The 25,644-nt window shown below is 35.5% G+C and overlaps 5 protein-coding genes across 8 annotated transcripts; 3 read left to right on the top strand and 2 right to left on the bottom strand.

Moving 5' to 3' along the window:
• Positions 1-948: 948 nt before the first annotated feature.
• Positions 949-3,623, top strand: LOC140971469 (guanine nucleotide-binding protein subunit gamma 3-like). 2 transcript variants are annotated; one of them, XM_073433750.1, is made up of 6 exons: positions 949-1,171; positions 1,495-1,699; positions 2,299-2,351; positions 2,472-2,516; positions 2,707-2,757; positions 2,838-3,623. In XM_073433750.1, the coding sequence occupies exons 2-6, from the start codon at positions 1,556-1,558 to the stop codon at positions 3,133-3,135; spliced, it is 591 nt and encodes a 196-aa protein (XP_073289851.1). In that variant the 5' UTR covers positions 949-1,171; positions 1,495-1,555; the 3' UTR covers positions 3,136-3,623. The 2 variants fall into 2 exon arrangements, with proteins under 2 accessions (XP_073289851.1, XP_073289850.1); XM_073433749.1 differs by having other exon boundaries at positions 1,433-1,699.
• LOC140971468 (subtilisin-like protease SBT1.8) lies at positions 3,425-6,973 on the bottom strand. Its single transcript, XM_073433747.1, has 2 exons — positions 5,242-6,973; positions 3,425-4,301 (listed from the first exon to the last, which is right to left on the bottom strand). Exons 1-2 carry the CDS (start codon positions 6,854-6,856, stop codon positions 3,634-3,636), a joined length of 2,283 nt encoding a protein of 760 aa, XP_073289848.1. The 5' UTR covers positions 6,857-6,973; the 3' UTR covers positions 3,425-3,633.
• Positions 6,974-11,851: 4,878 nt separating this feature from the next.
• LOC140971467 (putative kinase-like protein TMKL1) lies at positions 11,852-15,082 on the top strand. 3 transcript variants are annotated; one of them, XR_012174312.1, is made up of 3 exons: positions 11,852-13,420; positions 14,069-14,764; positions 14,857-15,082. XR_012174312.1 is itself a non-coding variant. In XM_073433746.1 (2 exons), exons 1-2 carry the CDS (start codon positions 11,914-11,916, stop codon positions 14,704-14,706), a joined length of 2,145 nt encoding a protein of 714 aa, XP_073289847.1. In that variant the 5' UTR covers positions 11,852-11,913; the 3' UTR covers positions 14,707-15,082. The 3 variants fall into 3 exon arrangements, 1 of the variants encoding a protein (XP_073289847.1); XR_012174311.1 differs by having other exon boundaries at positions 14,069-14,772; XM_073433746.1 differs by having other exon boundaries at positions 14,069-15,082.
• Positions 15,083-16,589: 1,507 nt separating this feature from the next.
• On the bottom strand, positions 16,590-19,052 carry LOC140971466 (RING-box protein 1a-like). The gene is made up of 5 exons (XM_073433745.1): positions 18,791-19,052; positions 18,615-18,665; positions 18,467-18,526; positions 16,975-17,046; positions 16,590-16,885 (listed from the first exon to the last, which is right to left on the bottom strand). The coding sequence occupies exons 1-5, from the start codon at positions 18,951-18,953 to the stop codon at positions 16,848-16,850; spliced, it is 384 nt and encodes a 127-aa protein (XP_073289846.1). The 5' UTR covers positions 18,954-19,052; the 3' UTR covers positions 16,590-16,847.
• Positions 19,053-20,830: 1,778 nt separating this feature from the next.
• LOC140971464 (vanillin synthase-like) lies at positions 20,831-24,668 on the top strand. The gene is made up of 8 exons (XM_073433744.1): positions 20,831-21,073; positions 21,202-21,323; positions 22,018-22,133; positions 22,584-22,657; positions 22,775-23,039; positions 23,252-23,383; positions 23,907-24,042; positions 24,360-24,668. Exons 1-8 carry the CDS (start codon positions 20,880-20,882, stop codon positions 24,395-24,397), a joined length of 1,077 nt encoding a protein of 358 aa, XP_073289845.1. The 5' UTR covers positions 20,831-20,879; the 3' UTR covers positions 24,398-24,668.
• The last annotated feature ends 976 nt before the right edge of the window (positions 24,669-25,644 follow it).

The following is a 25,644-nucleotide window of genomic DNA, read 5'->3' as shown; positions in this document are numbered from 1 at the left end:
TCCACAATAAGAAGGATATTCCTTTCAAATATTTGTGGAACCCCTAATACACATCATCAACCAAATATTTCTCTACTCAAATATCTCATATTTCACAATCAAATATCCCACAAACCAAATATTTATGAGTCTCACTGTCACTTTAATTAATATTTTATTTTCATTTAAATAAAATCATTTCACCGCTTTAATTACTTTCATCTAGTATTTAGTATTATACATGAAGGTAGATACATAAATTGCATGAAGATAGATAAAAAATAATAATAAGAAGAAGAGTGGGTCGAGCTCGACCCAAGTATGAGCTCTTCACAATTTGTGAAGAGCTCGAAGCTCGACCTTTTGTTAAGAGCTCTTCACAAACGAGCTCCACACATTTGTGAAGAGCTCGACCCAAGTTCTGTACGCGCACGTCTCAAGCCAGCGTGAAACTCACGTTGGCTTAAAAAAATTAGAAAAAATTACAAGATCCGGTTACAAATTTGTAACCGGATATTGTTGTGGCACACAAATTAATAGTGTGCAGTGGTGAATATTTAGATAGAGAAGATATTTGGATGACATGTTTTGAATTATATCCATCATTGTGGATGACTTTAGGAATATTTGTAAAGTAGAATTTGAAAACAAAATTGAAAAACTCAAAATAAGAAATGTAATAAATAATTGATTATAATATTAATTTATTATTTTAATAACTTTTGAAAAAATCGAATTAACATCACATTAAAATTTAGATTTTAATAAAATTAAATAAATTTATAGCACGTATTTTAAAAATACATAAAACTAATTTTTTATAGGGGACCAAAATTTTTTTTTTAGTAACGACAAACACTCATATGATTGGATGGAAAGCACGCCCAGAATTTTACCTTTTTTCATAATAAAAAATTTGGCTTTGATTAGATTAGTTAGATTAGATGCATGAACCAGTGTGTCGAGCTTCTGTTCTGCCATTATCTGTAAAACTCTGCAACACCTTCAATACATTTTACACACACCAACTGTGTGAGAAGAAAGTGACATTTGCACTTTGCTTCAACTAAAGCTTTGTTTCTGCCTACACCTTTCCACCGATAACAAATTCCTTGCAGCCTTTTTCACTGCCTTCTCTGTCTGAAGTATTATCGCATCAGTGATTCAAGAAAAAGCACTCTTTTCCCTGTAGGTACTCGCCGTTTTATCCTTTTTCATAGTAAAAACTTGTGGGTTTACCATTTTCTTTAACTGTTTCCTGACTAAATCCATGCAACTGCTAACGAGCCTGCGTGGATCATCGATGTATACTTTATTGTACTGTAATATCTGTGCGCGCGCGCGCGCGCGTGTGTTAAGTGTAGCTTTTGTTCTGGCTGTGTCGGAGCTCAGTAGTTATTTCTTCTGCCTTTTTCGTCTTCAGTTCATTCGATGCATCTGTTTTACATTTCAGTTCCATTATTGTTCGTTCATCTTTCTTTTCTGTGATTCATTCAATTCCGGGTTTTATCAAAGATCGATGGCCAACATGATGAGGAAGCATTGAGATGTAAGGAGTTTTGGTTTTGGTGGAGAAATGGAGGGTTTAAGTGGCAGTGGTTTGGTGTCGGCACTTCGGCCGCCGAGGCCTAAGTCGCCGCCGGAGTATCGGGATTTATATGGGAAGCGGCGGGTGTTGGCCAAGATTCAGATGCTGGAGAAGGAAATTGGCTCTCTTGAGGTTAGATGAGTATAATATAATTATACATATACTTAACACTTACATTGTACAATTTGGTTTCAGCATGAATGTTTGAACTACAATAAATGGGCGAAAATCCTATTATGGAATATATATTCATCTTTAGTACACTTGTTTCCTTTCGGCATGATATTGACAGTTAATTGTTTGGAAAGATAGAAAACCCTGTCATTTGTAGTGGCTTTGGAAAAGAATAGACCCTTGAGTTTACGATCGTGTTTGGCAAAGTTAATCTTTAAATAACGTACTAATATGTTTAAATTTTGATCATCTAGGATATCTTTCAGCTTTTAACGATTTTAGCAATTTTTCTCGGTGCTAATACGTTGTTGCTCCTGCACATACATTTTTTGAAAAGTTGAAGGGCAAAATTTTGATACGGGGACTAAATCCCAATCTGTGTTAAACTTTAACCGGTTTAGCTGCATGGTTTTTCAACGTAAAATCGACTTTTATACTTTATATTCGGTGAAATTTGCATGTACAATAAAATTTTAGTTCTCTCTGTATGTTTCTCCTGCGCATACATATGGAGACACTACAGTCATTTTGTTTATTAAAAATTTTGGGCGAAGCAGGAAGAGTTGAAGTCTACCGATGGGTTTCAGCAAGCTTCAAGATCATGTAAAGAGTATGTTATTTATTCGACAACGTATTATCTACTAATGATTTTCACGTGTCTAAACTTCATACAATCTTGCAACCATCTTGATCACAATCCGGGTTAAATGACTATCTTTCGACCTGGCAGGATTGTGGAATTCGTCACATCAAATGCAGATCCTCTTATGCCTACGTAAGAATAGACGCCAATCAATTCAGGGGCTGACCAAAAGTATCGAAATTTCGTCTATGCTTTTTCGAAAACTACGAGTTCTCGTTACGAAATTTACTCGGTGGCTCAACCTTGCCCCGAGTTGCATCAGCCCCTGCTAATCATTTTGTTTACATTTTATATGTTTCTTAGCTTTGTGTTTTATATACAGAAGCAGAACTAAGGAAATTCGCAGACCTCATGGCTTCGGGAAATGGCTATGGTATTTTATCTTCTTTAATTTTGTGCGATATTCCGTTTGAACTCAAGTCATTAGTGATCAAAATATTCGTCTTCATGCAGTGGAGTATCTTGTTTCAATACGTCTGGGATCTGCACAACCGATCCGGAGATACCACCATGCAGCAAGTGTGGTTGCAGCGGCCTATGTGTGACCTGCCGAGTGCCTATATTCGCCTGTGGCTCCTGCTTGCTTACAGAACGCCTTAACAAGTCCAAGTGCTGCTGGAACTGCTGTATTCCCAAGTTCCGTTCATGTATAACTTGCTCTTGCTCCAACATCAAATGTAGTGCTTCTCAGTTCTCCCAAGTGTCTCGAGGTAAATTTTTGTTCTTGTTACAAAAACTGCTGCTACCCTAGCTACTTCTGCTATTAAAGCACATTGAAATCGTGTAATGCAAAAGTTTCAGTTTCTTGAATCTTTACCTTTAGAGCCATCAACACTTGATGTGAACTGCACGATTTGCCGAACTTGAAATTTATGTAATTAATGGATAATGATCTCAATGTTTTGTTTAGGGATGTCTTTGAAGGGACTGGAAAACTTGGGATAATTTTGAGATAAACATTTACAATTTTAACCCAAAACGCAGTATCCATGGGGGAATAACATCATCTTCTTCGTGAAACTTTCACCACTATAATCAGATTCTTGTGAATTTGGATTCTTGATAATAATAACTAAAAGAAAACATGAGCTTGAGTTATTTTGTTTGGTCCTGAATTCAGTAAATTAAAAACCATCACATCTATGCCCGTCAACTGTTTAACTTCACCAATACACAAGAATCCTTTGCAGAATGCAAATAATATGTCTGAAGATTCTGCAAAAGGGTGGTGATTAAAAAGTACACAATCTCATAATTGCGTCCAAGAGAAAGCGACCGGGCTTTTCACTTGATGCTGCGAGTTGCTCCAAGAAATGGACCCAAACGCACTTCGAGCCAGCGGGTGTAGTAGGCCCTTCTGCGACACAAATGTGACCGTGTACCGTTGCTTATCACCCACCTTCGAAAAAACGAGAGTCGAAGGCTTCACACTAACCGAAACCGTAGAGGGTGCATCGACAGAAACTGTGTAAACAGAACCTGCAGCTCCCACATTGGTCAGTTCCCGGGTGTATCGAACCACCCTCGACTTCCTAAACAACACTGAGAACGAGGGATAGTTGAGCTGGCCAGGGTCGCGAAATTTCCTGGCACAAGTAAAGTTGGAACGCTTTACAAAAATCTGCACAATCGAAATAGAGTAATCCAAAGAACAGAGGAATGCTATGTAATCTTCTGGGGTGGCATCGTATACGAGCCCTGGCGATAGGGCCTTGTGGGGGTCAACATGGCCGGCTCCATATGCCCACGGAGTAGAAAGCGAATAGTCGGCAGCATCACGGAGAGGGGATCCGGTGTTGTCCAGCGTGTAGGCCGTTGTCATCAGAGAGGATTTGATTGCACTCGGGCTCCATTCCGGATGCGCTGCTTTCAATAACGCAGCTAGTCCACTTATGTGGGGGCAAGACATGGATGTACCTGCCAATTATCATCACCATTATCACTACCAGTTCTGGAATATACCAATCATATGTTTTGGAATAAGTTCGGGAAATGCTCATTCCATTTATAACTCATTCATACGTTTCAACTACGCCCTAAGTGTTGAGTACAAGAAAGATTCCAAAATCTGGGTGATATGTAAAAAAAATGACATATAAATTGAACCGCTAAGTCACCCCAAGGTAAAAGAGAGATCGCTAAATTCGGGCAAGGCCGGGTAAGATAACTGGAGGTGGGGGATGAGTTGGGGTGGTTAGAACAGTTTTGGGGGAGCAGAACTTAAAATAATACGTGCGATTTCAAATATGCTTTTAAAGATGTGAAAGCTCAACTATTATCGTGGACTGTCTTGGCAAGAAAACGACCAACACAAAGGACCATCCTTTTCAAAAATCCACCAAACACCCCTTTACAGCTCACTCTACTCTATGATTTGGATTCTTTATCCAGTAGTGGGCCCAACAACCCACATCCACATTGGTAATTATTATTATTATTATAATTAAAAATACAATATCATATCTATCAGTGGAATAATTATATCAATTAATAATTCAAAACACGAGCTTTCCAAGCATGGCTTTCTCCAACCACTCTTTAGAATAACAAATTATTGCACGCACTTTAGGAATGTTGAATATAATTTTTCCAAGAAAATATACGTCACGAGCTTTCATAACTTATTCGTGGTAGACAAACTAAATACTAAAAAGAATTAATTAGGTTGTAAAAAACGTGAAGCATAGTGACACGTCGACATCAAGAAATTATTAGTATGGTCTTTTGTCATTAATCGCTATTTACTCTTGCTTTATGTTTAATAATATCGTTTCTTATAATAATGTAACTGATTTAGGTAAAAAGGAACAGTGAGATATGAAAATTTATTTGAAATGTAGGGAGCTTCGATTCTTACCAGACATGATGTTGAACATAGTCTTCCTGTTGTCCTTCTCCAGCCCAGTGGGGCCCACAGCCTGAGACCACCCTGCCAAGATATTCACGCCAGGCCCGATCACATCTGGCTTCAAGATCTCCGGAGTCACCATGTTGGGCCCCCTAGAACTGAACGCCGCCACCACCGGCGACGGCTTCACGTCCACCACCGTCCCGCCGAAGCTCAGAACTGCCCTCGGTTTCCTCTCCGTCTGCACGTACTGCCTCATCACGTCGCCCACTTTTCTCCCCACAGCCATCGCAGGTAATAAGTGGCTGTCAGCCACCAGCTCCTCCCCACTCGCCGCCGTGTTTGCCAGTATCATTCCGATCCCTCCTGCGCCTCTCACCACTGCCCCCTTCTCCACCCGAGCGCTGATCCCTCGGTCGCAAAGCACCACCTTTCCACGCACCATTGATGGGTCCAGAGACCCCGGCAAGCACAAATTGCTGGAGCCATTGCTGCCTTTATCGTATATCAATTCCACTAAATCATTCCCCATTCCTCCCCCACTGTACAATGACACCCCTGTATATTTCTGGCCATTGCCAAATGTGGCAAAAGCTGGGAAATCCCTGTCAATTGTGCCAGCTCCAACGGTCATGATCCATGGCGCAACATTTGCAAGAGAAGCTTTCGCGGGCCCACTGTTTCCTGCCGAACACGAGACTAAAATACCTTTCTCCATGGCTGCAAAGGCACCGATAGCAATGGTGTCGCGGAAGTAAGTTGCAGATCCACCGCCCAGAGACAAAGACAGCACATCAACCCCATCGAGAATAGCACGGTCCATGGCAGCGAGTATGTCGGAACCAAGACAACCCGATTTCCAGCACACTTTGTAAGCCGCCAATCGGGCATGAGTAGCCATCCCACGGGCATTTCCTCTAGCATAACCCAAGAGACTAGCGTTCTCCACCTGAGACCCGCCTGCGGTGCTCGCTGTATGTGTACCATGTCCATCGTTATCGCGTGGGGACGGAGATTCCTTCACCCCGACTGACATGTCGTAACCCTTGGAGAAGAACCGGGCACCAATCAACTTCTTGTTACAGTGGATTTTTGGATCAAAATCAGCCGCCGCCTCACACTCACCGCGCCACCTCGCCGGCGCATCCGACATTGTCACATCGCTGAAAGATTTAGATTCCGGCCAAACTCCGGTATCGAGAACCCCGATAATAACATCTTGCGAGGCCTTATTCAGTTCCTGCAAACTGTGCCCAGCCCACGTCCCGAAATCAGTTTCCAGACCCAGAAACTCCGGAGTACGCGTGGTGTGAAGAGTGTAGATCTCATCTTCAAAAACTCCAAGCACTGAATCCGACTGACTGAGTAACTGAGCCTCCTCCCGGGAAAGCGCGGCGGCGAACCCGTGATAAGCGGACTCGTAAACGTACAGGAGCGAATCTGGGTCGCCGGAAGTGAGCAACTGGAAATGGTCAGCATACCATTCATTGTGTGTGGCATAAGATGCGGGCTTCTGGTAGTGCTTCATGTGGACAATGTATGTTTTCTTGGAGAAAACTAAAAGGACGCATGATTGAAGAACAACGGCAATGGCGGAGAACCAAATTACAGGCGCAGACCCCATAGTTACAGAATCAAAGAGATGAAATTCTTGGAATACTACTTCAGGTTTTCAGTGTGTATTGTCTGGTAGAGACAGTCGGAAGAGACTGTCAGAAGATGCAAGAAGATGGACCAGTGTTGGGAATATAAACAGGGAGTGGGTTGAAATAAGGCTTCAAGTTTTTGTTTATTACGATAATGACACTGCCAGCTTATCTGTGTGGCGGGGGGGTTTTGTTTTTGAGTACGTGCATTGGGAATTATTCTGTGGATCCGGTGCAGGTGAGAAAAGTAGGACTAAACAATTTACGATTTAATCTTGACCGTAGATTTCCAGAATTTAGTTTGGGCAGAAAAAATAATAAAATATCCATCGCGCCGTGTCCAAGGTCAGAGATATGAATGAATCGAGGTAGTTCGCAAAATTTTCGATTAGATTTTATCGAATTGAGTTAAATTCAAATATTTTTAAATTTTTTTCGAGTTGAATTCGAGATAAAATTATTTTGTTGTATTGTTAGTAAATCATTAGTGTACTTTAATATTTTATTAATACAATTATATATTATGTTTGAAATTTTTTCGAGTTAAATTCAAGGCAAAATTATTTTGTTCGATTATCAGCAAACCATTAGTGTGTTTTAATATTTTATTAATACAATTACATATATAATTTCGAGCTTTCGGACGTTTAATCTTTCGAACTTTCATTCTCGAACTTTTCTAGTTCGAATAGCTCTCAATTAGGTTCGAAAATTTCGAGTCGTCCAAAAAAATAAAAAAAAAAAAATTGGTTTGTTTATGCTACCTCTGTCTAAAGTGAATGAGAAAAATAACACATAAGATAAAAAGAAACTAACCTTATAAATTAATATATTTTGGATTTTGATATTGTAATTTGCTAAATTTTAGTTTTAATACAATAAATTGGTCTTTACATGCATAAAATATTATTGTTTATGACGTCAAATATCGAGTATGTAGTTTGATATTGTTTCAGCATGAATTGGAAAAAGAAAAAGACCATAAGTTTTTTTATATATATAGTTAAAATAAAAACCACTGCAGATAATTTATATGACGATTTTTGCAGTTTTCCTTGGTACATGCAAATTGAATCAAAAAATTTATTGATGTAGCATTTGTAAATATAGCTCGATATGGTTTCACGATACATGAAGCATTTAATGTCATTAATTGGTATCCACTTGCATTTAATTGTGTCATCAATTAAAAATTTTATACATTATATATATATATATATAGTTTTGATATGCTGCACGCCTACCGTGCATACCTATGTGAGCACCGATAAGGTGTCACTCATCTATTGGATGTGATGAAATATAGAAAAATTGCGCATCCAATGAGTGAGTGACACCTCATCGGTGCTCACATAGGTGTGCACGGTAGGTGTGCAGCATATCAAACTATATATATATATATATATAATTTATCTAATTTTGTTGGATATAATTATCTAAACATCTACTTACTAAGTTTGTTTCAAGTAGTTGTCACAATTAGTTCATGCATGTGAAATAAATTCGTGGAGCCAAAACCTTTGAGGGGCTTCTTTAATTTATGTGATGCAAGATGATCTGATCCTCACATTTCAAGTTTTTCAACGGGAAATCTTTCTCTTTAAATATAACGAAAATTAGTAAGTAGATGTTTAGATAATTATATACAACAAAATTAGATAAATCAATTATTCTTCGAGTGTATTTGACCTAATCTCACGAAAGCAATCAATGGATTATGATCTAATTTTGATTTACTTTTTTTTTTTTAAATTTCTTTTTCGTGTAATCTTCTAGTTTGATTGTTTAATATTTTCACTTACAAAAAAAACTCATGTAAAACAGACCAATTTTGTGAAACAAAGTATTACTTTTATTGTAAACATAGACTGAGTTGACATGTCTCACGAATAAATATCTGTGAGACCGTAGACATATTCTTTAATTTTATGCAAAGTAACAGTGATTGGTGAATTAATTAGTAAGTTAGAAGATGTTACTCCGCCTAGATTATATTAGCATTAGTGTTTCTCTGTTTGGCATGTGATTTAACTTTTAATGTTTAATGTGTAGGATCGAGCGTTTGCGTGTCGATGTTAATAGTGAACTCAAATCTTTTAAACAATATAACAGTTCAAACTTTATGTTTCGATCGCTCTCTTGATCTGAGCAATTGTTGAACTATAACAAAATGGAGTAATAAAATTTGTGAACTGGAAAAAATATAATAATAAACTTCTTCAGATGTGATATATAAAATTTGACATTTATTTATTTTTATAACCTCCGTATTTAATGTCAACTGCACGTATGGGTGTGCAAAATAAGTAACTTCCTCGAGGCATTAAAGCATACTTGCAATCGTAAGATTTATTTTCCCTAAAAAGTCCCTTTTAATAATCTATCAACTAACCGTATTCGTACTCGAAAATAATAAAGGTGCTATTGATTATTGAAAATTATGAAGAGCCGATATAATAAATGGTAGTGCATAATTATCCAATAAAAAAATTAATTCAAATTTAATAAAAAAATAAAATTCCCTTATAGATTATTGAATCATTTAAAAAGATTATGCAAAAAATTGTGTGAGACGGTCTCACATGTCGTATTTTGTTAGACGAATCTCTTATTTGGGTCATCCATGAAAAAATATTATTTTTTTATGCTAAGAGTATTACTTTTTATTGTGAATATCGGTATGGTTGACTCGTCTCACAGATAAAGATTCGTGAGACCGTCTCACAAGAGTACAGTTTAACAATTAGTAATGCAAAAAAAATAAAATTTCAAGTATAATTTTTTTCAAACCTTTACCAAAGTTAATCTATTAGTGGATTAATTTTTTTAGTTTAATTTAGATAATATATTGTTTCTTTTCTCCCTTTTGGTCTTTTCTTCTCTCCGGTACAACTTCGAGTTGCCGGGTTGACTCCAAATTCAGCCTTCAAATTGTAAGATGCAAAGGAGACCGTCCCAAATAATAAAAAATGAGAATTTATTTATTTATTTTTTAACATATATTAGGCCAAAATTGTAAAATCGAGAGCAGTTGGGTTGGGTTGTACTTAAGGCCTTTTGTGATTGGAAAATGAGTTGTTAGGATACGTGTCAATTTGCTTATGGGCGAGCCCATTACACCGTTTCTTGACCCATAACTAAATAAAATAATGGTTGCATTTTTTAAGTCAAAATTGCCATTTTGAAAATTAGGATAATTTATTTAATAAATAAATTTTGATTTTTTTTATAAATTATTGTTTTAACACAATAATATATGGATTAAATCATGCAATCTACGAAAAGAAACATATCTCGAATTCCGTGTTTGTATAAATGTTTTGCTTGTTGTTAAATGTAGAATTTTCATGACTAATTTGAAAAGTACAATAATAAATAAATAGAAAATTTCAATTAGTAGTTAATCATATAATTGACCCCAATCCTTAGCACTTTTCCTATGCCGGAAATGGCTAGAGCCAAAGAAAAGGCAACGCATGAATCTCTTAAACAAAATAAGAAAATCGAGAAAGACTTTCAGTTCGTAAAGCCCGCTCTGTCTTCTCTAAGAGATAGCGAAGCCATCACCAAACGTCACATATCCGCCGGCTATCTATCATTTAAGTGGCACCAACGAGATGCATTGAGTGTAATATTTTTATTTTTATTTTTTGTTTAGATTTTTATTTTTTTGTGATTTTCTTTTGTTTTTAAGTTTTCTAATACCATGTGTCTTTATATATAATAATTTGTCGTTTTGGGTTTGTAAACTCCTTTGTTAAATTTGATTTACATCCGAAATTTACGGTTGCGAGTTTATGTCTGCAAAGATAAAATTGTCGTTTGGGAAACATTATAACCTCTTTAGTAATAAGAAAACAATCAAATTTAATAGTTTTTAAGAAAATAAAGTAAGGATCGACCATTTTGTTTGAAAAAATAAAAATAAAAAAATTGCTTTAGTGTCATTTTATTTTACTTAAAATAATATTTATAATATTATATTAAAATCCAGTCTAAGTGGCTACATCACTTGCCAAGGTATATCTGTTTATATACATATCGAATAAAAATTTATTTATCACATATTTATAAATCAATAAAATTTATCGACAATAAAAGCTTGATGGTTATTTAAATACGAATCTTTAAATTTTATTTTTAATATATTTTATAAAAAATATTTAGTAATCACAAGCCATTCTTGTATCATAGACTTTAGGGGACGTTCAAATTTCTAACATTCTTGCTATATTTATTTTAAAAAATGGTACATCTTTGCTAAAAACACGTAATGAAATATGTTTCATCGAGCTATATTAACAAACAAACAAACAAACGTTATTTTTTAAAAAAATATAAGTGGAGATAATAATATTTTTAAAAATTCCCTATCAATTTAGTGTATTTTCTTGTATAAAAAATAATTATTTGAATTTCCAAAAGGTAAATTTATTTATCGGGGGGAAAAACAAATTCGAAATGCTAAGCGTGCACACAACCGATCGACATGAACCTCTGACTTTGTGCTGGCTGTTTTATCTCTTCCCTAAAAGTTGAATGAATTATGTAATAAATTGATAGCTTTCTTTTTTTCTTTTTTTCTAGAAATAATGGAATAATTTAGTTTTTTTTTAATATTTTTTTAAGTTGTTTTTATAATGTGATAAAAAAAAATCAATGGGTTAAAACCTTAAGCATTCCATTCCTAAATTTAATGATGATGCAAATTGACTGTCTTTGTAAATTCTGTAGCAGGCAACGGAATCATGAATAATGTTTGTTTCAAATTTTTTTAAAAAGATAAAATTCGAACAGTAAGCCGCATGTGAAAATGGAAGGCTCCCGAACCTTACAAGCGGCATCGTGATGGATGAAAAACTTTTGTCACCTTTAAATGTAGAATGTAATGATATCAATGAAATATCAGATACTGTCACTCCCACTTCTATTTCCTTCTTTTTTTTTAAAAAAAAATTTTAATTAAAAATGAAATCGAATGTTTTCACGCAGAATCAATAAAATCATAATTCTGGAGTTGGTGTGATGCCTAAAGATGAGTATATGTTCACTACATAGCCAACACTGCCAGCTTTCCCTGAAGAAAATATCAAAAATACCTGAAAAAAAGAGCCCCCTCCATCTTCTTTTCGAATTTCCTTTTATTTTTCTTTCTCCTTGTTTCCTTTTCTTATTTACCTCATTAATGGCGGCTCTAAAGCTTCATCTGTTCTGCATTTCGCTTCTCCTGATCACTGTCACTGAGTCTACTTCAGATGTTGAGTTGCTTTTGCAGAAGATTAAGCCTTCATTGCAAGGAACTGCAGAGAACTTGGTGTTACAATCTTGGAATACCACTGTTCCACTCTGCCAATGGAGAGGCCTCAAATGGGCTTTTACCAACGGTTCTTTTTTGCTTTGCACAGACCTATCTTCACCACAATGGGCTAGTCTTTCTTTATACAAAGACCCTTTTTTGCATCTAGTTTCCCTTCAGCTCCCATCTGCTAATCTTTCTGGTACTATTCCTAGAGAGATTGGGGAGTTTACTAATCTACAAAGTCTTTATCTTAGTGTGAATTCGATATCTGGGGTCATCCCATTAGAGCTTGGTTACAGTTATTCTTTGTCGGATATTGATTTGAGTTATAATTTGCTTGGAGGGTCATTGCCAACTTCGATTTGGAATCTGTGTGAGCGCCTCGCTTTTCTTAGGCTTCATGGTAATGCTCTCTCCGGTTCCCTGCCGGAGCCTGCATTGCCTGATGCCACGTGCAAGAATTTGCAGTTTCTTGATTTGGGGAAGAATGTGTTTACTGGGAGTTTCCCAGATTTCGTTACTGGTTTTCTTGGGCTTAAGCAGCTTGATCTTGGGGACAATATGTTTGCTGGTGAAATTCGAGAGGGTGTGTCTGTGCTAAAGTTGGAAAAATTGAATCTTTCTCACAATAATTTCACAGGGGTTTTGCCAATTTTTGGGGGATCGAAGTTTGGTGTAGAGGTTTTTGAAGGGAACAGTCCAGGTCTTTGTGGACCACCTTTGAGGAAATGTGGTGGAAGCTCTGGATTGAGTTCTGGTGCAATAGCTGGGATTGTTATTGGTTTGATGACCGGTACCGTGGTGTTGGTTTCGTTGTTGATTGGCTATTTTCAAGGGAAAAGAAGGAATCTGGATGAAGAGGATGAGGAGTTTGAAGATGGGGAGGATGAAGAAATCGGTAATGGCAGTGAAACTGGCGGTGATGGAAAATTGGTTTTGTTTCAGGGCGGTGAGCATTTAACTTTGGAAGATGTGTTGAATGCTACAGGGCAAGTTATGGAGAAGACCAGTTATGGGACTGTGTATAAGGCAAAGTTAGCAGATGGAGGAACAATTGCTTTAAGGTTGTTGAGAGAAGGGAGTTGTGAGGATAAGAGTTCTTGCTTGCCGGTGATCAAGCAGTTGGGGCGGGTTCGTCACGAGAATTTGATTCCATTGAGAGCTTTCTATCAGGGGAAAAGAGGGGAGAAGCTTCTTATCTATGATTATCTGCCTAGCAAAACCCTTTCTGATCTCTTACATGGTATGTTTTGTAATTCAATTTTTGCTTCAAAAGATAACTAAATATGCTTCATATTTGGTGTTGGTTAAAATGTAGCAACTATGTGTATATTTGTGGGTAGACTCCTTTTAAATTGTGATTAGCAGTTGTACAACGATGTTTATGTATGGTTTATATTTGTGCCATGTATTTGTAAAGCTTCTTTAGAATTCAATCAATGATGTTATGTTATGTGAATCGAATCTTGCCTGATTAGTTCGAGGATTGAACTTCTACTAATTTTGTGAAGGCCCTCAGTGGGGAGATTTTTATGAAAAGCAAAATCTAGAATGTGATGACTGTTAGAGTAATTCTTCATTAGAAGTTATATAACAAATATCTTCTTGATGTTTCATTTTAATGTGGTCGCAACAACTCCAATTCCTGACAATATCAAGATTTGATGACTCGAAAAGAAATTTCTGGAGAACTTGTACTTCGTGTTCGCCTGGTGGTTGTCTTTTTTTGTAATGTTTGATATCTTGTGTAGGCCGTGATAGCACTCAGCTTGTAATTATGTGGGTAGGTTCTCAAATGCATAACACTGTTATTGTTAAGATATTGTTGATAATTAATTGATTGAAAGATTTGAACTAATTTCTAAGTTTTGTATCTTTGGCTTATGTCTAGAATCTAGAGTAGGGAAGCCGGCCCTAAATTGGGCTAGGAGACACAAGATTGCACTGGGAATAGCCAGAGGATTAAGTCATCTTCATGGCCTCGAAACACCAATCACTCATGGGAATGTGAGATCGAAAACTGTTCTTGTAGATGACTTCTTCGTGGCGAGGCTTAACGAGTTTGGACTGGACAAGATAATGGTTGCAGCCGTGGCTGATGAGATAATAGCACTAGCTAAAGCAGATGGTTACAAGCCGCCAGAACTACAGAAGATGAAGAAATGCAATTCAAGAACCGATGTTTATGCATTTGGGATATTACTACTCGAGATTTTGTTAGGAAAAAAGCCAGGAAAGAGCACAAGAAATGGTGATTTTGTCGACTTACCCTCACTAGTGAAAGTAGCAGTTTTGGAGGAAACGACCATGGAGGTTTTCGATGTGGAACTCTTAAAGGGTGTAAGAAATCCAATGGAAGAAGGGTTGGTTCAGGCGTTGAAGCTTGCGATGGGATGCTGCGCTCCCGTTTCCACCGTTAGGCCTATGATGGAAGAGGTCGTGAGGCAGTTAGAGGAGAACAGACCGAGGACTCGGTCTGCTTTGTTCAGCCCGGCAGAAACTAGAAGCGGGAGCGTTACTCCTTTCTGAGCTTTAGCTCTTGTTATTGAATTGTGAATTGCATCAAGTGTTGATTCATGTAGTTGGGGTATAAAAGTAAATGTTCTTGAGTTTCTTATGTTGGTTCTTCTTTTAAGGAAGTGCAATCTATATTGTATTGATGCTGCATTAATATCGTAGGTGAAAATATTAGACAGAAGGTCCATGGCTTATAGCTCGTCTGATAGAGTACAAAGTTTGGGACGAAATCTTATATTCGGAAGTCAATTGCCGCGAATCCTCCCTCGACTCGAAAAAAAATAGAAGAAAGATTATTACGTGTTTTGGGTAAAATTCTTGAAGGATCATGTGAAGGACCGACCCTTCAAATTTTTAGTTTGACATGTGATGTAATATGCCAATTGAACTGACACTTGAATTCTGTGAGGGCAATGAAGGGTAGGCTCGTGCATGTGGACTTCACAAAATCCTTCAATGTTTTACATTTGTATATAAAAATGCAAATTTTTAACTTTTATTGCCGATATGTAACATTTCCAAAGAAAATAAAGTTGAACATCGAAATTCAGTTTCATGGTAATTACCAAAAAAATCAATCTAATGTGTCTTTATAAATTCAAACTGAGAAATCTTCATTTTTACATACATGTACATTTTAATAGTCAAATGAGAACTTACTAAGAATGCGATTGAAACATATCGCTTAGGTTTTTATACAATTTAAAATGTTTGAGTTTTATATTATAAATCAAAATATATTAAGACATTTAACAAGTTTAAATGTTTAATATAGTGTGATTCAAATTACACACCATATTAAATTTTTAATTACTATGCCATAGATAAATGTTGCAATGAATTGGCATTATTAGGGAAACTCATGTAGCTTTAGTTGAATTAATTATTCCTTAATTGCACTATTCCTGTAAAGGAATTGAGGTGGCTGGGTGCTTATTGCCTCCACAAGTTCCTACTAGCCACCAAATTTGTTCAACTTCATTACAATGTTTCTCTCATAATTTTAAATTTCAGATAAAAATTTAAGCCACAGCTCTTATTAAAATTTGATAAATCTGATTTCCATACAGCTACTAGAGAAGCTTATTTTTTTTTCTTTGTTAAAAATATAAAGAAAATTATAACAGAGTAAAATAAATTGAACCAAATAATGAGCAAGAATCGAGTTAAAGTGGCACCTTCTTAAGAACATGTTTGCTTTGTGTGTTTGCTGTAGTAGCTCGCAATAATGCAGGTCTGGTGTAAGTTTACTACGAATATATTTGTTATTGATGTTGGGTTATAAGCAGTTTGGTATATGCTATCTATATAGACACTTGAGAGTTTCAATATAAGACATTTATATAAAGATGCTAAGTAGAAGTTGGGAGTACTCTTAATTATTGTATATTAAAATAAAATTTTATTATTATGAAAATTCAAACATTAATAATTTCAAAATACTGACAAAGATTTTATGTCATCTAAATATTAATTTTAACAAATTCAAGGTAGCTCTTATATATAGAGAGCAAGAGAAGGAAAAATCTAGAACAAATGAAACAAGAAGGCTGTGAATCTATTTGACGACTGATTATTTAGCTAGAAAAAACATTACTAAATACCATGTAATTAATCATTTGTTAACTTTTGACTGGAGAAAATAATACAAATAAACATTTAATTTATAAAAACACAACTAAATACCAGACAATAACGTAAGTCGTCTTTTGCTCAAAGAAATGAACTTCTTTTCACTTGGACCCTTGCTAGATCAACAATGCTGATAGGTTTAACTTTTTTTTTTTTGATTGGAAACAATCTGATAGGTTTAACTTCGTTTTGCTGTGACAAAATTATCGAAAAGGGACTTCTTATCAGTTCAGCTACCGGATCAAAGTTGCCTAGGTATGGTACATAATAATTATTTCAGAAAGTGGGAAAAAAATAAAGGCGTAAAAACTCGTGAGTTTTGGGAGGCATCCAAATATCGAATCACTGTTAAAATGACCAGTCAAATGATTCAAATCATGACATACACATAAAAAAGTTGCAAGATTTCTGGGTTTTCCATATTGCTACTAAAAATATACCCGAATATTAAAGTATTTCCAATCTGCCCGCACTCTTCCATAAAATGAGAATGCCCCCCCACATTGACTCCAGCAAAGGCTTTAGTGACCATACTTCTGAAACTCCCACTCACTATTGTCTGTCAAGTGTAGTTCGATATTAGAATCAGCACAGGAGTAAACAATCCATCAAATAGTTGGAAAAATCTCAGTATGAGAAAACACTTACCCAAGGGGCAAACTTGACGAGTCTTGAGCCATCTGCTGATGCAGTGGAAATGGAAGGCATGATTGCAAACACCTGTGTGATCCGGAACCAAAACGCGTTATACCAAAAAAATTATTTAAAATGCATTTATCAAATACCAAACAGTAACCAGTTTCCATCCATGTTATCGAATATTTGACCATGGAGGTGGGGGTAGAGTGATCTTACAGAACAGAGCATAAGGTGAAATCAATTGTCATAATTTAACTTGAGATACAAGGATATTTTTCCAAATTCATGCAGGATACAGAAATGAAGAATAAATCCACCTTCAGAAAATTTGAAGAGCAAAAATATGATATTCTTTGGCTTTCTTAGCTGAAACTTACACGGGCTGTAATTCGGTGTGACTAAACCTGCTTATTTAAACATTGAGGGAGCTTTTACAGAGCTTCTTACAAGCACTTTAAACCAAAGACATACATATCAAGATGACGAGGGGGGGTATTATTGAACAATTGATGGGGGAAATCTTTTTGAGTGATTGAAATGTGAAAGGGACAACAGCAAAGAGTTTAAAATAAACAAGGAAAGTTGACATTCACCACCACACTTAGCATTCTACTTTATAATGTACATGCATTCACTAACTAAATCATTATATGGATACCCTGATTAGTTGCACCAAATTTGAAACAATATGGAGCTTCTCAGTTAGATACTCATAGACGACCTAAGAAAACCATCTAAAATAGCGGGAGAGCTACATGATATGGTTCCCACTAGTAGCCCCAAATAAAAACCTCTAAAATATCAAAACTTGAACAAACTAATGTAAGCATGAACAAACTAATGTAAGCATGTTACATCCTAATATCACATTGAATTCTAGCACCTTGTGGGTGTTGGCAGAAGTAAGATTACATTGTATTCTAGCACCTTCTGTATATCAAAGCTTCTAACACTTATTCATTTATTATTATCATTATTGTTTTATAGAAATCAGTATAATGAATGCTTGTCAATATTTGGTTCTCCTGCACTTTAACATTGCACTTTCATGGGAGATTGATTTAAGTAATACCTTATTTTGGACAAATGCAGTGTGGTTTGATAAAAAAAAAATTAATTGAATCATAACTAAAGAAAATATTAAATTAATTCAATCACATCATTTAATAGTTGAACCACAATTATTAAAAATCAAATTGCTACAACTTTTCGAAACCTATGCATATAAAACAGGAATAATTAAAGATAAGCTCCTAACGGGGAGACTAACAACCCAAGTAAAATTCACAGACTGGACTGATGCAAAGTTAGTGTTATATTAGTTTCAGTTAGTGTTATATTAGTTTCTATCAGATAAAGAAATCCAACGTAGGAACTGACATATCAAATTATATGAAAATTTAAAATGCTAAACAACCAAAATCAGCCACAGTCAAACCAAATATTTGCTATACAGCAATAGAAGGACAATTCAAATCTAGCGGTACAGAGAAAAACATACCCCAAGCAACAGTGCACTCTTCACTGGTCGCACTAGCTTGATTAGCCTGACACTCTATGCCTAATTAGCATATGAAATTACAAACATTAAACAAACTGAATCAAAAGAAAAACAATGATCAACAAATAAAAAAGGAAACACAACTCACAGAGATCCATAATATGATTCCTGCAAATAGCACAGTTATCGACCACGATATCTGTATAAAAATTAGGGTTAGCGTCCCGAACAATCCTGTAAACGGATTAAGGATTCGCGCACACGCAAGCTAATAATTAATAGATACATGAAGATCAACAGATAAAATCGGAATTTAGAGGATACCCCAAGCCCAGAGAGAGACGGCGTTCCACTTCTTGATCTCAAATCGCTTGGCTTTCTTGGCGGATTGCGACGGCACTGGCGTGGGGGCAGTGTTGGAGGGCCCAGCGCCGGAAGATCCCTCTCCGGCGGGGATCATATTCACGTCGGTGTCCAGCGACGCCATCTTCGTATAGCTAGGGTTAGGGGTTTCGCTTATGCTTCAATGGAGCCGGGAAATTACTTGATGCTCAAATTACTGAAAGCAAATAAAGAAAAATCAATATGACGTCATCCAGGATGAGCAAATTATGTGGACATCGACCGGGCTTTTTTTTATTGGTGTAAAGTCTTAATTTTAAAATAATTCAATAAATTTTTTGGATAAAATAAGATGATGTGTCTTAAAACGGTGATGTTTATAAAAATAGTGATATATATGTGATGGTTGGGATCAACGGGGATATGTCAGCTCGTGCCTAACAATGGAAAATTAATGATACATATATGATGATCTGGATGTCAACTCTGTTTTAAAAATAATAGACGTATTTTTCCGACACTCAAATTAAAAAATAAGAAAAATATATAATATTTTGTGAATAAATAATATGTGTGAATGAATCATTAACACCATCAGAATTGATATTTATAAGATATAATTTTTGAGTAAGTCTCTTATGATACGGTCTCACGAATTTTTATCTGTGAGACGGGTCAATCCTATCGATATTCACAATAAAAAGTAATACTCTTAACATAAAAAGTAATATTTTTTCATGGATGATCCAAATAAGAGATCTGTCTCACAAAATACAACCCGTGAGACCGTCTCACATAAGTTTTTGTCATAATTTTTATATATAAACGAGTTAAGTTGCAAATATTAAAATAAACACTAACGTTTCATGTGACGAAGGTGGTATAATTTACCATCAACCCAACCAAATAATAATAATAATAATAAAAGGTGTAAAAATGACATAGCTAGCATATAATATACCGATTCTTTTTCCTCCTCTTCCTATTTTCTTATGTTTTTTTTAAAAAAAAACAAATGTATGGTAGGATAACCGATCAAGTAATTTCCTATATAGTAAAAAAAAAACAAATATATTGTAGGATAACGATCAAGTAATTTCCTATATAGTTCTTGACCGAAAACTCATATCTCAATTTTGAGACGAGATTTTTCATTTGAAATCCAATTATAGTGAAGCTTCCAATAGCTAAAATAAAATTTCCGACCGGATAATTTCTTAAACTATCGCTTAGAATTAATGTTTTATTAACATATATATATATATATATATATATATAATGTTATTAAAACAAAATTATACTCAAAATTTTGAAACTAAGTGAAATTGAATCGGAACATGCCAAGAAAAAGATTTGGTATCCAAGATATTTGGTGAAATATGTTCAATAATTTAGACCTCGAATTTATTTATTATCGGAAGAATTATGGACGGTTGAAAGATATGGACACAATCGTTGTTTTTATTGGTGGTGGGCCTTCATTTTCCATTAATAAATATTAAATAATATAACATAACTATCATTTTAATAAATTGAAAACCGATATTTTAGAATTTTGTTAGGAATGTAATAATCTGCTCTATTTTATTAGCGCACAATTATATTGACGGGGATCGGTCGATTGTAATAGGGAATATCAATCTAATGAATGGGATTGTGTCGTTGAAACTTTGAGTAGGTCTCTCGTGAGACGATCTCACGAATCTTTATCTGTGAGACGGGTCAACCCTGTCGATATTCACAATAAAAAGTAATACTATAGCATAAAAATTAATATTTTTTCATGGATGACCCAAATAAGATATTCGTCTCACAAAATACGATCCGTTAGACCGTCTCATACAAATTTTTGTCTAAAAATTTTATAAGATTGTTTTACAGATTAAATTTTAAATTTGGATAAAAAAAAATTTGTGGGAGACAAATATTCCTTAACCATCATTTGTTTTGGCCAGTAACAAGAAGACAGTGCCCCACCAAACTGTCACTGAGCTAGATAAAACGAACCCAAGTACGTATCATTTCATCATATCGTTGCATTTGATAATTTATTATTATTAATATTAATTGAATGGCTGGAATCGCGCAGCTCATTGCCGGTGTTCTTATCCTCTGCGCCGCAGGCGTACGATCCGGATCGGACCTCTTTGTGGAGGAGAATCCGATCAGGCAAGTCGTCGACGGTTTATACGAGCTCGAGAACTCGATTCTCCAAGTCGTCGGAAACTGTCGACATGCCTTTTCGTTTGCTCGCTTTGCTCACAGGTTTTTTCAATTTTAATTTCTTTTTCCGATTCCCCTTCTTCTTTTTTTTTGTTTTTTGGTTTTTGGCGGTGCTGGATTGGTGATTTTTAGAGGTTTTTTAGTTTGTAAATGAATTTTTGTTGTAAAAGGTACCGAAAGAGGTATGAGGATGCTGAGGAGATTCAGAAGAGGTTCCAGATATTTGTGGAGAATTTGAAGATGATCAGATCGCATAACAGGAAGGGACTCTCGTATACTATGGGAGTCAATGGTGATTTTTTTTAGCCTTTTAATAATTATCGAGTTTTTTTAATAGTGCAGATTTTGTTGTTTTCTCTGTCTGTTACTCAGAGTTGAGAATATGATCCTCTCAATAACACTCTTCACTCCGGTGTTATATGGGTTGACTTTATGATATCCGCATATGTTTGAAGTTTTGCTTACAAAGATGGGTTTCTTTTAATGTATCCGCATATGTTTGAAGTTTTGCTTCACTTCTGCGTATCTTTTGTTGGATTAACTGCAAAACTGAAAACACTGCGTAAATAAAAAACCGATCTTTAGAAGTGACTGTAGCTCGGTAAACGGATTTTTTTGGATTAACTGCAAAATACTGCATAAAGAAACTGATCTTTACTAGTGAATCTGTATACTCTCTTTACAAGTGATCACTTTGGATGATTATTTTCTCCAGATATGAATCTGTGCACTCTCTTCTTGATCATACATGACACATTCTTTCAGAATGCTTATTAGTTATTACTCATAAAAATTTGATATACTTCACATTTTCGATACCTCTAAGATTGCAGTAGACATAGTTCTAAATCAGAGTTGCTCAAGCTTCTGTTTGCCCTCTGCATCATTTCTTTTTTTCATGAAGTGAAAGATATGGTTTTGGCGGTTTGGAGCCTTCAAATGTTCAGCCTCATTTCATTTCTTGACTTATCTTAATTGTTAAACAGAGTTCACTGATTTGACTTGGGAGGAGTTCCGTAAGCATAGGTTGGGAGCCTCTCAAAACTGCTCCGCTACCACAAGGGGCAATCACAAGCTCACAAATACCATCCTTCCAGAATCGGTAACTACAATGATTTCTTTCTCACCTAAGATAGGTGTTTGGTAAGGCATGCCTCTCTTCTGATAATTTTGTTTGCGCCAGAGATTATCTTTGTGGTTGTGTAGTTTCTTCATATGACCTTGAAAGAGTGCTCCACAGTGCCAGGTTGCCTTGAAATAAACAAACAACCATGTAACGTCAGTTTTTGAATTGGAATACCTAAGAGAGAGCTCTGTTTGGCTTGTTACAGTCCTAAAAGTTTTTTTGGAATAGAAATTTATGGCGGACAAAATTCATACCCTGATATGATGAAATCACCCTTTCCGGGGATTCAAATTAGAAACTGTATTTAAATGATTATAAAGGGAAATTATCGAGTATGAATTTTTCTAAATGTGTTTTGAAGCTTATGAAATGTCAAAACATTTATAAAGTACTCATAGCATCTCATTTGGTTGTGTTGGATTGCAGAAAGATTGGAGGGAAAATGGCATAGTTAGCCCTGTAAAAAACCAAGGTCATTGTGGATCCTGCTGGACATTCAGGTTAGCTCAAGTTTGGGTCAACTAGTGAGGGGTGGAACTTAATTTAGTCAATATTCAGTGGATTAGAACCCACAATTACCATCAGCGCCTCCTGACAAGTATATGTGATATTTACAGCACAACTGGAGCGCTTGAAGCAGCATACTCTCAAGCATTTGGAAAGGGTATTTCTCTTTCCGAGCAACAGCTTGTGGATTGTGCGGGACAGTTCAACAACTTTGGATGCAACGGGGGTTTGCCCTCGCAAGCCTTCGAATACATCAAATACAATGGTGGCCTTGACACTGAGGATTCATATCCATATACTGGAGTGGATGGATCATGCAAATATTCATCTGAAAATGCTGTTGTCAAAGTAGTTGATTCTGTCAATATTACCCTGGTAAGATTTATGATTGGCAAAATAGTAGGTGAATTGTTCTCAAGCCTTAAGTTTCATCATTCTTGTTCTTGGAGGATGTTCTTTTGTAGAAATGGGGCTGTTGTCAAATTAATTTATAGATGAAAATCACATGAGACATGAGACTATATCATAACCGTTTACAAAGGTTGAGATGCTTTTGGTAGTTTCCTCTGATGTTTCTGCAATCACAGGGTGCTGAAGATGAGCTTAAAGATGCAGTAGCATTTGCTCGGCCAGTAAGTGTGGCTTTTGAGGTGGTTAATGGTTTTAGAGCATATAATGGGGGAGTTTACACCAGCACTTCATGTGGCAACTCTCCAACGGTGAGTTTTTACCCGTAAAATAAAACAATTTTCTAGGAAAATAAAATTTTCCTATTGCTAATCTGCATTAACTGGCACAATAAATATGGTCTCCAATACATTGTAGCTCTAGTACTACCACAAACTACGAGACACGATAAGAATATTCGATCTTGCATCCTACTTGTGCTAGTAAAAGCCTTTTTCCTGCTGTATCTCTCTCTCTCTCAACCTACTTTTGTTAGACAAATGAGAGGATGCAATTGGAAATATTTCTTAAAAAAAAACTTTCAGCATCTCTCTCTCTCTCTCAGAGTGTCGCAATTTGCACCACCTTGAAAATTGATGAAAAACATTTGGCTTTCAAGTTGGAATACAAGGTGTTCAAGCATGTGTCTAATTTTTTTTGTCCAGCAAAGGCGACACAAATATGCAATCGAGGTCTTGCTAACCAATTAGTCAATTGAATGAAGTTGGTGCACCGAAATTTAATTCTTTGGTTCGTGCATGCAGGTATAAGAAACTTTTTCGTACATGTTTGCAGGATGTGAATCATGCTGTTCTTGCTGTTGGTTATGGGGTTGAGGACGGAATCCCCTATTGGCTGATTAAGAACTCGTGGGGAGCTGATTGGGGCGACAAGGGTTACTTCAAAATGGAGATGGGCAAGAACATGTGTGGTATGTCTTTCTCCGGATTACACATTATAATCTTCCAGTTTCATGACTCCTAAGTCCTAATATCACACTAGATTGAGAAGATTGCTCTTCTTTTGTTGTAATCTGGTTTATAAAAATTCTTAACAATAATACTGATCTCCTTCATCTAAATGGGCCTAGGGAATTTAATCGAGAGGAAGATTCATTTGGGATGGAACAACTTTTTTTTTTTAGACCTTTTGTTTGAGATTCAAACGTCTTTGTTTGATGAACTTCGTTGATCCAATACCATCAAAATCTTTGTTTCATGAACTTTTGTCCATAACCCTTTATTGCAGGTGTTGCCACTTGTGCATCGTACCCCATAGTTGCTTAACTTTCCATAAAGAAGATCGGTGTCGCTACGCTCATTTACAGGAAGCCAATGCTATGGTTGTAGATGCGGTAATTATCAAAGATTACCTAGGAAATTATGTGCAAAAATGGTTCGAGTCTGTGTACAAAATAAGACATGAAAAATTTGACGCTGTATTCGGGTCGGGGGTATTCTTAAACCTGGATTTGTGTATCAGCATTATTATTTAGACATACTTTCACAGATGAAAATGTGCTTCGACTCTCATACATGTATTCTGTCTTTATGTTCATTTGTATGCTTATTTTCAGTCGAAATGAAAGCAAAAGTCACATATAATATATGTGCTGTATATTCAAACATTCTCACATTAGTATCAGAGATATGACACTTTAGTCCGAACAGTAAAATTGGTCATGGAGCTATTAAATTAAGTTTCAATCCTATTTGTGCTCGAACGTATAATTGAAAATAACTTCAAATGGAAAAAAAAGTTCAGATTCCATGCAGATCGGAAAGAGTTTATTCACATTAAAATAGCTAAAAAATGTTGTAATATAACAATAAGACTGAAGTAATAAAATTTAATATCAATCCTTATTCCAATTACTACAGACTTCTGCTTACACAGACAGGGGTGATCTTGAGTAATTTTGTAAAATATTTTCTTAAATTTTTATATAGACAATTTATTTAAAGCTCAAAGATTTTAATTTTTAATCATCCAATCAAATCCTATAATCTTGTTTAGGTCGAATGATCCAATTAATAAGGATGGACCAATCCATTTCCGTCTCTGATTTGACACGAATATAAATTATATCCACATTTATTTGTAAATTGTTTCAATTGAATATCTTTATTCTTTTCCTTCAATTTCATAACCTGAACGATCTCGAATTTAATAGAAATTTTGCTTGATAATCATATTTACTTGAGTTTCTCAACTGTTGGGATATTAAATATAAGTTTTAATTTAACAAAGCTTGATTTACCAAAGACGTCCAAAAATTATATATCAATAGACTTTTTTTTATTCTTAATTAATGTACGAGAGACCAAAATTTTTTTGGATTCAAATAATAGTAAAAATAAATGCAACTGTGTCCGAATTTCTACCGTCGATGTTATAATAATGTGAACAATTTCCAATAAGAAAAATAGTAGGTGGCTATGGTTTCAGTGATGTATTTTGATTCATGTTTAAAATAAAAAAATAATATTTTTTCATGAATTGAATTGATTAGAGATCTGTTTTACAAAATTAA

Source organism: Primulina huaijiensis, chromosome 2 (genome assembly GCF_012295235.1).
Source record: "Primulina huaijiensis isolate GDHJ02 chromosome 2, ASM1229523v2, whole genome shotgun sequence".
Taxonomy (NCBI): domain Eukaryota; kingdom Viridiplantae; phylum Streptophyta; class Magnoliopsida; order Lamiales; family Gesneriaceae; genus Primulina; species Primulina huaijiensis.
This window is presented reverse-complemented; position numbering and strand designations above follow the sequence as displayed.